The sequence below is a fragment of the Emericellopsis atlantica genome (assembly GCF_019669845.1).
Source record: "Emericellopsis atlantica unplaced genomic scaffold F5Z01scaffold_7, whole genome shotgun sequence".
NCBI classification, from domain to species: Eukaryota; Fungi; Ascomycota; class Sordariomycetes; order Hypocreales; family Bionectriaceae; genus Emericellopsis; species Emericellopsis atlantica.
In genome coordinates, this window is record NW_025764709.1 from 864,808 (window position 1) to 875,808 (window position 11,001).

Here is an 11,001-nt window from a genome sequence, read left to right on the forward strand (position 1 = left end):
CGCATGGCGAGAGGATCTTTGGTCACATTCAGTGTAGACAAGCTTTCAGGGTCTCTGGGGTAGAATGAGTCTGGGCCTCCCCGCATGGGTCCTGCGTCCGCGATGCAAACGTTCCAAACGAGCATGCCAATGGGGCATATGATAATCGAAACTGACATGTCTTGTCTTCAAGGGTCCAGCTATTTACAGAATAGATCGACATTCAGACCGGGAGGCGAACCGGTCACTGTCCTGTCCACTCTGGAGACCGACCCACGGATCTACCAGGAAGGTATCAGACCGAATCTTGGTGTCGGGGAACAACCTGGATTCTCCAATTCTGCTCATTATTCTCACAGCCTTGAAGAACGTATGTATATTCAGTAGCAAAGAGGTATCTTTTCTTGTACTTTTCGTGTCGTCATGAATTACACCGGCACTGCATGTTGCGTTCCTACATTCCATCGGAAATCCCCTGACCTTCGTCCATCCATCAGTCCAAACCAGGCAGCCACCCGCCGCCGTTCAGCGAAGCCCCCAGGCCGTCGAAGACGCCCTCAGCCTCGTCACCATGCTGTGCTGATCGCTGCTGAGGCTGGCCCTGCCCACCATCTGGTATGACACCGCCACCAGTGACATCCCCAAAGACGTAGACACCGCCTGCGGCGTCAGGCTGGCCGGGGGGCATAGGTCCGCCAGCGCCCAGGTCCCAGGTCTCAAAGCTCTGTTGCCAACGAGCGCTGTCGTTGAGAAACCAGTCGTGGCCGTCGATGCTCACACCTGTCGGAGACATTTGAGGTCGACTTGCTGCCATGGCCGCTCCAGCTGGCAGCTCCTGGTCCTCCGGCGTGCGCGTGTTCGCAGCGAATCCAGCGTAGCGGGCATCGTTGACTGGCGACAGTCCCGTAGGCCAAGACGCCAATGGTGATGGCGTAGAGAACCCCATGTCGTGAGGCAAGACTTGTGCCTGAGGTGACTGTGGTTGCGATTGGCGGTGTTGCTGCACCAACGCCTCGACCTGGGGATTCAAGCTCACACAAGCCTCTACAGGTTGACCCTGTGCCTGCTGAGTCAACACCTGCTGAGGGAGTTGTCTCGAAGGACTATTCACCCTGGCGTGGCCACCACGTGGCGCGGAACCCCTTTCGAAAGTGTTTGCCGCCCTTCCCTGCTGCGCATGAGGTGACGGCACTTCAGACGTGCTGTAGTATCCGTATTTCTCGTCTGTCCTTTGCAAGACGAATGCCGCGTCTTCGGGCAACTCGCATCCCCACTTGCGAGCCAGGACGCTGAGGATACACAGCGTACGACGAGCACACGGCCAGTCCTCCGCGATCTCTTCGAGGTGTTTCACACCGTGGATGATATCTCGACGGGCCGTACGCTCGGGCAGGTTCAGCAGGTGAATGGTACACGCCGAGTGCGTCATGTACACGGCAATGTTACAGATTTGCCGCATGTTCCACGTCTTTTTGTACAGCCGCATGAGCTTCGATATGGCGCCCGCGTTGGCTGTGCAGATGCGGCGAGGTGATACGTGGACTGGCAGAGGGGAGGCTGAGGGAGCGTATTTGAGGAATGGCCGGAAGAGGTGAATGTACTGCAGATGAAAGAACATACTAAACCATGGTTAGTATCACGACTAGTTTCGTGCTGTGGAATGGTGGCCACCACTTACTGCATGAGGATGACATTGGGCAGCTGGCCTTCCTTGGCCTCCAACTCCTTGGGCAGCTTCTGCCGCCACTCTTCAAGCCGCCGATGCAGCTCGCTCAGCTTCTTTAACTCGACGGCCTTGCCGCTTGACCGGCCAATGTGGTTGGGATGGTAGAAGAAGATCAAGAGATCGCTGCTAATCTCAGAGAGCTCGGACAGTTGCAGAGCCACTGCTCTGGTGCGTGCCGGCTGCGCCCACTCGTCGTCGAACCCAGTGTCCGGGAAGGGCGACCACATCTCAGCATCCTCCTCCGGGAACACGTCGAACTTGGCCACGTTGAAGGAGCCCTTTGGCAACTGCGGCAAGCGCCCGAGATAGTTGGACCAGACCTTGTCGAACTGGAAGCAGCCCCAGAACGTGATCCGCCGGGCATCAACCTCGTGCTCCGGCATTCTCTCCCTTTCCATGTTGTCAATCTCCAGATTCAGCCCAATGTCCTGCGCCATGCGAAAGCTCATGCCGCTGTAGACCCAGCCCTTGGCTTCCCGCGCGCAGCCGGCTTCGCGGACGGACATGAGCGCCAGGGCCTGCACCGTCACCAGCCGAGGTCGCTCGTACTCGCCATTCTCGATGATGAGGCGCTTGGCTTCCGCGAAGAAATGGTCGCCTTTTGTGCGACTGTCCCCGGGGACTGCATAGGCGCCCGGCACGTCTGTGAAGTGGCAGCCCAGCGCGAGCATGGCGTTAACGAGCAACGCAGAGCAGTGGACAGTCGCCCCCTGTCTCTGTTCCCGCGCAACCTCCAGGCTTCCTTTGAGGAAGTCCCTCTCAAACATTTTCCGGGACAGCGTCGTGAAGTAAGGGTAGTGGTAGTTGAAGTACTTGTTGATGAGCATACTGATGAGGGGCGCGTCGTCCGTCACGCGTGTCCAGGTCGCAACAGCGTCCGCCCCAGGATCACACTCGTCAGCCAGGGGCTCGTCGTTCAGGCCGCTTTGGGGATCACTGAGATAGATGAGATGCGACGTCCCGCCAATGAAGCGCACCGATCCATTCTCCAGACGCAGCTCGCCCATCTTGCGGGCGAGCGCCCTCTCACCATCAATGGCGTTTCCGGTCTCAGCAGCACGAGCGTCGCCATCCACGTCGTCGTCGGACCCTTCGGAGGGCATCTGGTCATTCTCAGGACCTTGAGTTAGAAGACCCTCTGCCACCGAGTCAAGACTATCGCACGTCCTAATCTTCCTGACAATGTCAAACGCCTCGTCCTCTGATGCGTTCAGGATCGCCTCGATCAAGATCTGCAGGGTGGAGTTGCGCGCCTTCATGCTGTCGGCCTTGTCCTTGTACACGCCCTTTCGCCGATGGTCCGAGTTGGGATCATAGACGCACTCTGTGCCGTACACGCTCGCGCAGGCTGCGCAGCTCGGGACCGCGCCATCGCACTTGGACTTGCGCTTGCGGCACGCGATACAGGCAGTACTGACGCATCGTCTCTTGGGGCTGGAGGCGCCCGTTCGTCGGCGAGACGGCTTCTTCTTGCTGGGTGCCGAAGCCGCAGAAGTGTCTGCGCTGGCAGACGAGGCTGGTTGTGGATGATGCAGGGCTCGCGACCAGTCACTCTGGTTGCCATCAGCAGCGCCGGCGCCACTGCCGACGTTGTTCATGTTACCCGTGAGCCCTTGCGGTTGGGCCAAGGGACTGTAAATCTTCCCAAATCCCGTGGCTGACGAGTAATGACGGGTCTTAGGGATTTAGGGGTAGTCTCGAAAGTAATCGCTCGGATGAAGAGCGCAATCCCTGCGATGGCCTGGCCTGTTCATGCTCAGCAGCAGGCTGTTCGGGTGAAAGAGGAGAATGGCTGTACACATAAATGTACCTGGCAGTGAAATGCGTTCAGATCTCACATTTCAAGGCTCCGTACAGAGCATGTAGATGGAAATTGTACGTGCCAGGAAGTGAGTGACAAATGGATGGTGAGGTCTGATAACGTTCGATCTTGAGGGGAAAACGTGAAAGGGTGGTACAGGGTAGGCAATGGTAGTGACGTACACTGAAACTGTCTTATCACGTCGTTCGATTCTACTTGAACACAAACAACTAAATGGCCAGACACGCATCGGGATGTCGTATTTCAATGTTTGAGAGACGCACATCCAAGACATCCATGGATATATGAGAAAGTCCCTGCTTCTCAACGTACAATCGCCGCTGTCGCGCTTTTGTACAATTATACAACACGTCTAATATACAGCCACCCAGCACCCCTGAAAATCTTACATGGTAGCATGCTTCGACCCCCGGCCGACATACCAGTTGTGTGCCAGCTGGTTGGTAAAGAAGTTGAACGGCGTTGGCACCTCACCCATGCCCTTCCTCGCCACGGGGTGACGCAGGTACACGGCAGAGCACGTGGTGTGGTTGACCTCGAGATAACGCGGCACAAAGACGAACGGCTTCATGAACGGCCGAGGCGCCCAGGGCGTGGGGTAGGGCTTGTGCTCGTCAATGGGGTTCTCGGCATCGGAGCGGAGCAACCTCGCGAGGTCCTTGAATTCCTTGACCGATAGCCTGTCCAGGCCGACGGAGACGGCGACGTCGCTATCAGATGTGTGTCCCGAGAGCCACAGGGCCTTCTGGGCGAACTGCCGTGGTGTCTTCTGCCCGGGTGCCTGGGCAGCCTGAGAGCTCTGCGACTTCTCGTCGTGTAGCATGCTCAAGCTCTTCATGTTGGTTTCCAGCTGGCTGATGAGCTCCTTGGCGCTCGTCCCTGCTGATGTATCAATGTCCAGCGCGCGCCCCACTTGGTCCTTGAAGCTTCGCAGTTTAAACTCCCGCCAGAGGGGGTCGGTCTTCTCGCTCTGATCGCGGATCAGAAGCTTGGCATCGATCAATGCGGTCTCGAGCTTGAGCCTCTTGAGTTCCTGACCCTCCTCGTTGGACAGTAGCCTCTCTGCGCTGGGCTCGGCCGCACTCTCGCCAACCTCTGCGCCCTCTACAGCCGCCTCCTCAGCACCTTCGGCCGGGGTCTCGGTCTGAGCCTCCGCTGCTGCTGCGCCTTCTTTGCCCTTTCCTTGTGAATAGATGGCGTAGCGGAACTTTTTGATGACCTTGGCTTCGTCGAAAGCGGGCTTCTCTTCACCGTCCTCATTCACCTCTGTCGTTTTGGGGTTGACGGTCTCCTCGAATTGGTCGTTCCATACTCGCAACCGCTTCTCCATACTGTCGTAGAGTTTCTGGTTGTTCTTGAGCATCTTGACGACCTTGGCTGTTTCGAGCTTCGTCTCAGGGTTCTTTTGTTTGCTGACTGCGGAGAGGACTTTGCCCACGTCAACCTGGAACATATCGCCGGGGTTAAGACGATAGGCAGGGTACACCATCTGTATCCTAGTCAGCGCCCGTTATCTTGTCACTGCCTGGTTAGCTCACCTTCTTGCCATTGACCGTCACAGCACCGTGGACGACCATCAACCTCGCTTGACGGATACTGGTTGCGAACAGCGACCGGAAAACAGCCATGTCCAACCTCCGCTCCACCGGTGCGTAGGTCATCTGCATGAGAGGTGTAATGTTGCCGTGCTCCAGCTCCATCTCACGAGTGATCTGTGATTTGCTCTTGATCGATAAAAAGTGTCCCACCTCATCCTGCCGATACCCACGGGGGAACCACGTCGCATAGTCGTCGGCCGCCACCTGGCGTGCTCCCATGCCCGATCCACGGCCGGTGGCCTGCTCTGAACCGTCGTGCTCTGCGAGGTAGCGCGGGTTCATTTCGACAACAGAGGCGAGCTGCCGTGTGAACATGCGCTTCCATTTCTTCTCAGGTATGTGCTCGCCGTGATAACCGCGCGTCGTCGATTTGGCCTCCCACTTCTGCTGGAAAAAGGTTCGCATCGTGGCACGCGACATGTCGACGGTGCCGACGCCTTTGGCGATGTTGTATAGATTGTGCTTGTTCCATGACAGGCGAAGTTTCTGTCTTGGATCAGCCTCCTTTGATCACAATGGGGCAGGGCCAAGGATCGCAAGGATCCCTCAAGGGCATGAATGGAACTTACGGGTCGCCTCAAATTGAGGTACCTTGCCGGTCTGCGCATTGTGGCGTGGGGAGGTCGACCGTGTCGACAGGTAAAGAATGAATTGGTCCTCTCCTTGCTGAGCAGCCAGGCGTATTGTCGCGTGCTGTGTCGTTACTCGTTGGTCTCCAAAAATTTGGCGACTCGGAAGAACGGGGCATCCTTAGTCCGGAATCTACCTGGTAGATGTGCTGACTCAGCTTTCTTACGAGGCGATGGCCGGCTTTAACGTGGGGCAGTTCAGACGCGCGACGCGTCTCACACAGCACTAAACGCGAGGCGCGCTGCTTCACCACTACCAGAGGACTTGGATATTCACCATCTACCAAACCCCACATTCAACTATTGATTTCCAGCGAAACTTGAGCCGACCGAACATGCTTTGAATGCGTATCAAGTCCGACCACCAGCCATTGAATCGGATCCCCCCGCCAAACCTCGAAATATGCTTGCCGTCGAAGCATCAGTGCCAGTTGCTGGCGTGCCACCAGCCAGCAAGCGGGATAGACCCCATGAGGATCGATCCAGCAAACCCAAAGCTCGAGCATCCGGACCCTTTATCACCGAAGACTCGGAATCAGACTCAGAGGACGAACCAGTACCCGCAGAACAGGATGCAACACGCGAAGAACCCTCCCCCAAGAGGCGAATGCTCGAGAAACCCGATCAGAACACAATCTCGCTGGATCTCGAAACTGAGCGCCGCAATGCCCAATCGCCTATCGACGATGTAGACTCTCGCGACTCTGGTCCGGCCTGGACGCAAGGGCGCGCACTCTTCACAAAATCCTTCCTCGACACTCTGGCACCCAGCTCCTATACCATCAACACCTGCACGGGCAGGTCGCTACACGTAAAGGAACGCCAGACCTCGGAAGCCCAATCCTTCGAGCAGATGGCAGCTGCACGGACAAAGATAAAAGAAGGTCGTGCGAAAAGGGCATACTACGGTATTGATATCCACAATCTCATGAAGACAGCACAGGCAGAGATCGACGCCACGCCTGCTGGACAGCCCGCGCCGACGAGAGAGGTTCTCCCAACTGTGGAAGCAGCACCCAGCGGGAAGAAATCTAGGAAACATTTGTTGTGGACGGAGAAATACCGGGCGAAGAATTTCATGGACCTTTGCGGCGACGACGGCACAAACAGAAACGTCCTGCGATGGTTGAAAAGATGGGACCCCGTGGTCTTCCCTGGCGCGGCCAAGGCCAAACCTGTCACTGCCAAGCGGCCTGGAGCACAGCAGCAGCAACAGCAGGAAGAGGAGAAACCACACAGGAAGATCCTCATGCTGACGGGGCCACCCGGGTTAGGAAAGACCACATTGGCGCACGTGTGCGCAAAGCAAGCTGGATACGAGGTCCTCGAAGTCAATGCCAGTGACGACCGTAGTCGCGACGTTGTCAAGAATCGCATCAGGACCAGCCTGGGCACAGAGAGCGTCAAGACCGTGACCAATACGAAAACGGCCGGGGCTGGCCAGAAGCCCGCCAAGCCGGTCTGCGTTATCGTCGACGAGGTGGACGGCGTGGTCACGGGTTCAGGGGTTTCCGGCGAAGGTGGCTTTGTCAAAGCCTTGATCGACCTTGTCATGCTGGATCAGAAGAATGCGAATACCGGCGGCAACTCGTGGGCGTCCCAGGGGCGCAAGAAGAAAAAGGGGGACGACTTTCGACAGATGCGCCCTCTTGTTCTCATCTGTAATGATGTATACGCGCCATCGCTGAGGCCCTTACGACAGTCGAACCTGGCAGAGGTCATCCACGTCGGACGCCCGTCCCTGGACGCTGTTGTCGGTCGTCTGAGAGCCATCTTTGACAAAGAGGCCATTCCTTGTGACAAGGATGCCTCCCGCAAGCTCTGTGAGGCTGCGTGGGGCATGGGAACCGGTGCCGATGCGAAAAAAGGTGCTCAGAGCACCGTCGAGGGAGATCTTCGCGGTGTCATGGTCGTTGGCGAATGGGCTGCGGGACGTTTCCGTGCAGCCAACGCGAGCGGCCAGGACCGTCTGACGCGCCAGTGGATCGAAAAGCACATCTTGCCCGACCTCGCCAGCGGTGCGGCGGGAGCACGCGGTCTCGGCCGCGGAAGCTCCAAGGACATTGTCAGCCGCATCTTCCAAGAGGGAGGTGGGTTTCCCAAACCTGTAGTGAGGATGGAGGCAATCCAGCACAAGCATGAGCAGCCGACAACGGAATTGGGATTCGGCGAGCAGCAGAAGAAGTACTCGATGGAGCGTCTCCGGGAGATGGTCGATACGAGTGGCGAGATTGGGTACATACTCGCAGAGATCTTCGCTGAGTATCCCAACCGGGAGTTCAACGACGACAGCTACTTAACGAAACCAAATCAGGCGTACGACTGGCTGCATTTCCATGACGCTTGTCAGGGGAGGCTGTATGCCAGTCAAGAGTGGGAGCTGGCGCCGTACCTGGGGCAGCCGGTGCTGGCATGCCACCATTTGTTTGCCTCGCCAAAGAGGCATATCGTTGGTCAGGGGTACGACAAGCGCTGGGGCGAGTCGGCGGAGGAGAGCACGGCGCCGCCTGTTCCATTCTCCGGGCCCAGGGCAGATTACGAAGCTCACGAAGCAGAGAAGCACAACCGCGCACAACTACAGGCCATACAGGCCCAGCTCACGCCCACACTGGGCCGTGCATTTCGCAGCGCTGAAGACGTGGCCACCGAATTTCTCCCTTACCTCACAAGGATTGTCTCGCCCGAGGTGAAGCCCGTCGTAGTGGGTGGCAGCACCGGCACGACCGCGACCATCCGCAAGGAAAGTGAAAAGGCCATGGTGAAGAGAGCAGCAGAGGTGCTCGCTGAGGTGGGCATTGCTCTGCACAAGGGCAAGGTTGAGGGTGAAGCGCTCAACAGCCGCACGCCGCAATATGTGTATCGCATGGAACCGTACGTACCAACACTTCACAGGAACCCCCTTTCTCTGGATGATATATGCTAATGATGGATACGTGCAGTGACCTCGACGCGCTCTCGGCCTTTGACACAGCTTCCAATCTACTATCCTCGCAAGCGCCGGTCCGCTTTGCCGTCCGACAAGTGCTGGACCAGGAGTTGCAACGAACACTTGCCCAGCGCGACGCTGCTGCTCGTCAGGCACGCTTCCTGCAAGGCGGAGGGCCCGCTGCCGTGACGCCGAGTCTGCCTATGCACAACAAGGAGAACATGGATCACATCATGAGTGATGCCAAGACGGCGACCATTGTGAAGAAGGATTTCTTTGGTCGCGTGATCGAGGCACGGCCACTGGCCGAGCTGGACATCAACGCGCAAAAGAGAGCCAGGAAGGAAGAGAGGAAGGTCTGGGTGACGTACCACGAAGGTATGAACAATGCAGTGCGGAAACCAATGTCTCTGCAGGAGTTCCTCCGGGGTCTGTAGGTAGGGACAGAGAGTTATATAACGACGTATCATGGACTAGGAGCATTGCAATGGCGTCTACCAAACATAATGAAATACATACAGCCGGAAGCTTAGCTTCGTTTACAGCCTGGCCTTGACAGGCGGGCCCTTTGGCCGCTGGGCCGGCACCGCCAGGGGATCGTATACCGCCCCTGACAGATGATCAACAGGTGTCGTTGCGTGAACACTCAACGCCCTGGTATCGAGCAGCTCGGGATGCAACTCGGACACCTTTGTGCAGCCGATCAGACGCATGTTCATCTCCATCTCGTCCTTGAGCAGCTGAATCGCCCTGTCGACGCCAGGCTGTCCGTACGCGCTCATGGCGTACAGGAAGGGCCGGCCAATGCCCACACCGGTAGCGCCGAGGCACAGGCACTTGATAATGTCCGTGGCGCGCCTGATGCCGCCGTCGACAAAGATCTCAATCTTGTTCTCGAGGCCCCTCTCGCGCAGGACGGGCATTGTCTCGGCGAGAATCTCGACAGCCGACCTGGCAAAGTCGAGCTGCCGACCGCCGTGGTTCGACAGCACCACACCCTGCACGCCGGCCTCCACAGCCTTGAGCACGTCCTCCACGCGCTGCACGCCCTTGAGGATGATGGGCATCTTGGTGACACTCTGAAACCAGGGAATGTCCTTCCAGCTGAGACTCGGGTCGATGAAGGAGGAGATGGCACGCGCCGCGCCCTGCGACGTGTCCGTCGTCGAGCCACTCTGCACGTTGCTGCCAGGATCGGTAAACTTAGAGCGCATGTCCTTCTCCCTACGTCCGAGCTGCGGCGCGTCGACGGTGATGAAGAGGCCCTTGCACCCCCTCTTCTCGGCGTGCTGTATGATCTTCTTGGTGATCTCGCGGTCCTTGTTGACGTAGAGTTGCAGCCACTGCACCTGGTCGCCCTGCCGCGCGTCGACAATCTCGTCAAACGAGCAGGACGCGAGGGTCGGGATCATCTGGATGACCTCGTGCTTGTGCGCCGCGCGGGTGAGGACGACCTCGCCCTCGGGATTGCCCAGCTTGCCGAGGGCCGTGGCGGTGATGTAGATGGGGATACTGCATGGCGTGCCGAGCATCTTGGTGCTGAAATCTACCTTTTCCACGTCCACGAGGACCCGGGGACGGAACCAAATGCGGTGAAACGCAGAGTGGTTCTCGCGCATCGTCTGGGACGGTCGTTAGACGGGGCTCTAGTAGGTAGAGGGAGAAGACATTAGATATAGACTCACAATTTCATCGTCGGCCGCACTCGAGTAGTAGCCCCACGCCGTCCTCTTCATGACCCGCCTCGCGACGGCCTCAAAGTCGTGCAGGTTGTAGCACTGCTCGAGGAGCGGCTTCTGCGCAACGCGCTGCTGTCTCTCCACCTCGTCGGGGTCTTCCTGCATGACCTCCTTGGCGACTGTGTCCATGTTGACGGGGCCGAGGTGCTTGGACTTGTCGAGATACTTGTCCAGCGTATCCGGGGGGTGGATTGGGTCATACTCCTCGGTGGCATCCTTGCCAGCATATTTGAGGATGATCTTGGAGCCGCCAGGGTGCTCTGGCAGGAAGTCCGTCACATCGTACGCTTTGCCCTAGTTGCTCATCAGTCTTTGTCTGTCTCGGCCATCGGGCTCACGAAAGGCGTCTGTATTACATGCACAATCACCCAGCACGACTTTGCGTCGTTGTGTTTGGCAACGTCGTTCCCTGAGAGCGTCATGATCCCTTTCGTCCGGGCGCTGTGGCGTCTGAGCTCAACGTCGTGAGTCCGGGATCGCTGCCTTGACTATGATGTACCGGTGGTGTGTCTGAGAACACCAGAGCGAGAGTCTTATCTACCACCCAGGAATTGGTCGGTTAGGGTTGAAGCGAGGGAGGTC

At 57.8% G+C, this 11,001-nt stretch overlaps 4 protein-coding genes across 4 annotated transcripts; 1 reads left to right on the top strand and 3 right to left on the bottom strand.

Annotated features, from left to right (window-relative positions):
* Positions 1-315: 315 nt before the first annotated feature.
* Positions 316-3,652, bottom strand: F5Z01DRAFT_512311 (fungal-specific transcription factor domain-containing protein). Its single transcript, XM_046260367.1, has 3 exons — positions 1,658-3,652; positions 1,091-1,598; positions 316-1,042 (listed from the first exon to the last, which is right to left on the bottom strand). Exons 1-3 carry the CDS (start codon positions 3,301-3,303, stop codon positions 473-475), a joined length of 2,724 nt encoding a protein of 907 aa, XP_046120400.1. The 5' UTR covers positions 3,304-3,652; the 3' UTR covers positions 316-472.
* Position 3,653: 1 nt separating this feature from the next.
* On the bottom strand, positions 3,654-5,929 carry F5Z01DRAFT_511799 (putative 30S ribosomal subunit S4). The gene is made up of 3 exons (XM_046260361.1): positions 5,695-5,929; positions 5,066-5,611; positions 3,654-5,016 (listed from the first exon to the last, which is right to left on the bottom strand). Exons 1-3 carry the CDS (start codon positions 5,731-5,733, stop codon positions 3,913-3,915), a joined length of 1,689 nt encoding a protein of 562 aa, XP_046120401.1. The 5' UTR covers positions 5,734-5,929; the 3' UTR covers positions 3,654-3,912.
* Positions 5,930-5,951: 22 nt separating this feature from the next.
* On the top strand, positions 5,952-9,168 carry F5Z01DRAFT_512541 (uncharacterized protein). The gene is made up of 2 exons (XM_046260372.1): positions 5,952-8,625; positions 8,694-9,168. The coding sequence occupies exons 1-2, from the start codon at positions 6,158-6,160 to the stop codon at positions 9,115-9,117; spliced, it is 2,892 nt and encodes a 963-aa protein (XP_046120402.1). The 5' UTR covers positions 5,952-6,157; the 3' UTR covers positions 9,118-9,168.
* Positions 9,169-9,219: 51 nt separating this feature from the next.
* Positions 9,220-10,841, bottom strand: F5Z01DRAFT_634794 (FMN-dependent dehydrogenase-domain-containing protein; the record flags this gene model as incomplete). The annotated part of the gene is made up of 3 exons (XM_046262089.1): positions 9,220-10,302; positions 10,366-10,713; positions 10,758-10,841. 3 exons carry the CDS (start codon positions 10,839-10,841, stop codon positions 9,220-9,222), a joined length of 1,515 nt encoding a protein of 504 aa, XP_046120403.1.
* Between the last annotated feature and the right edge of the window lie 160 nt (positions 10,842-11,001).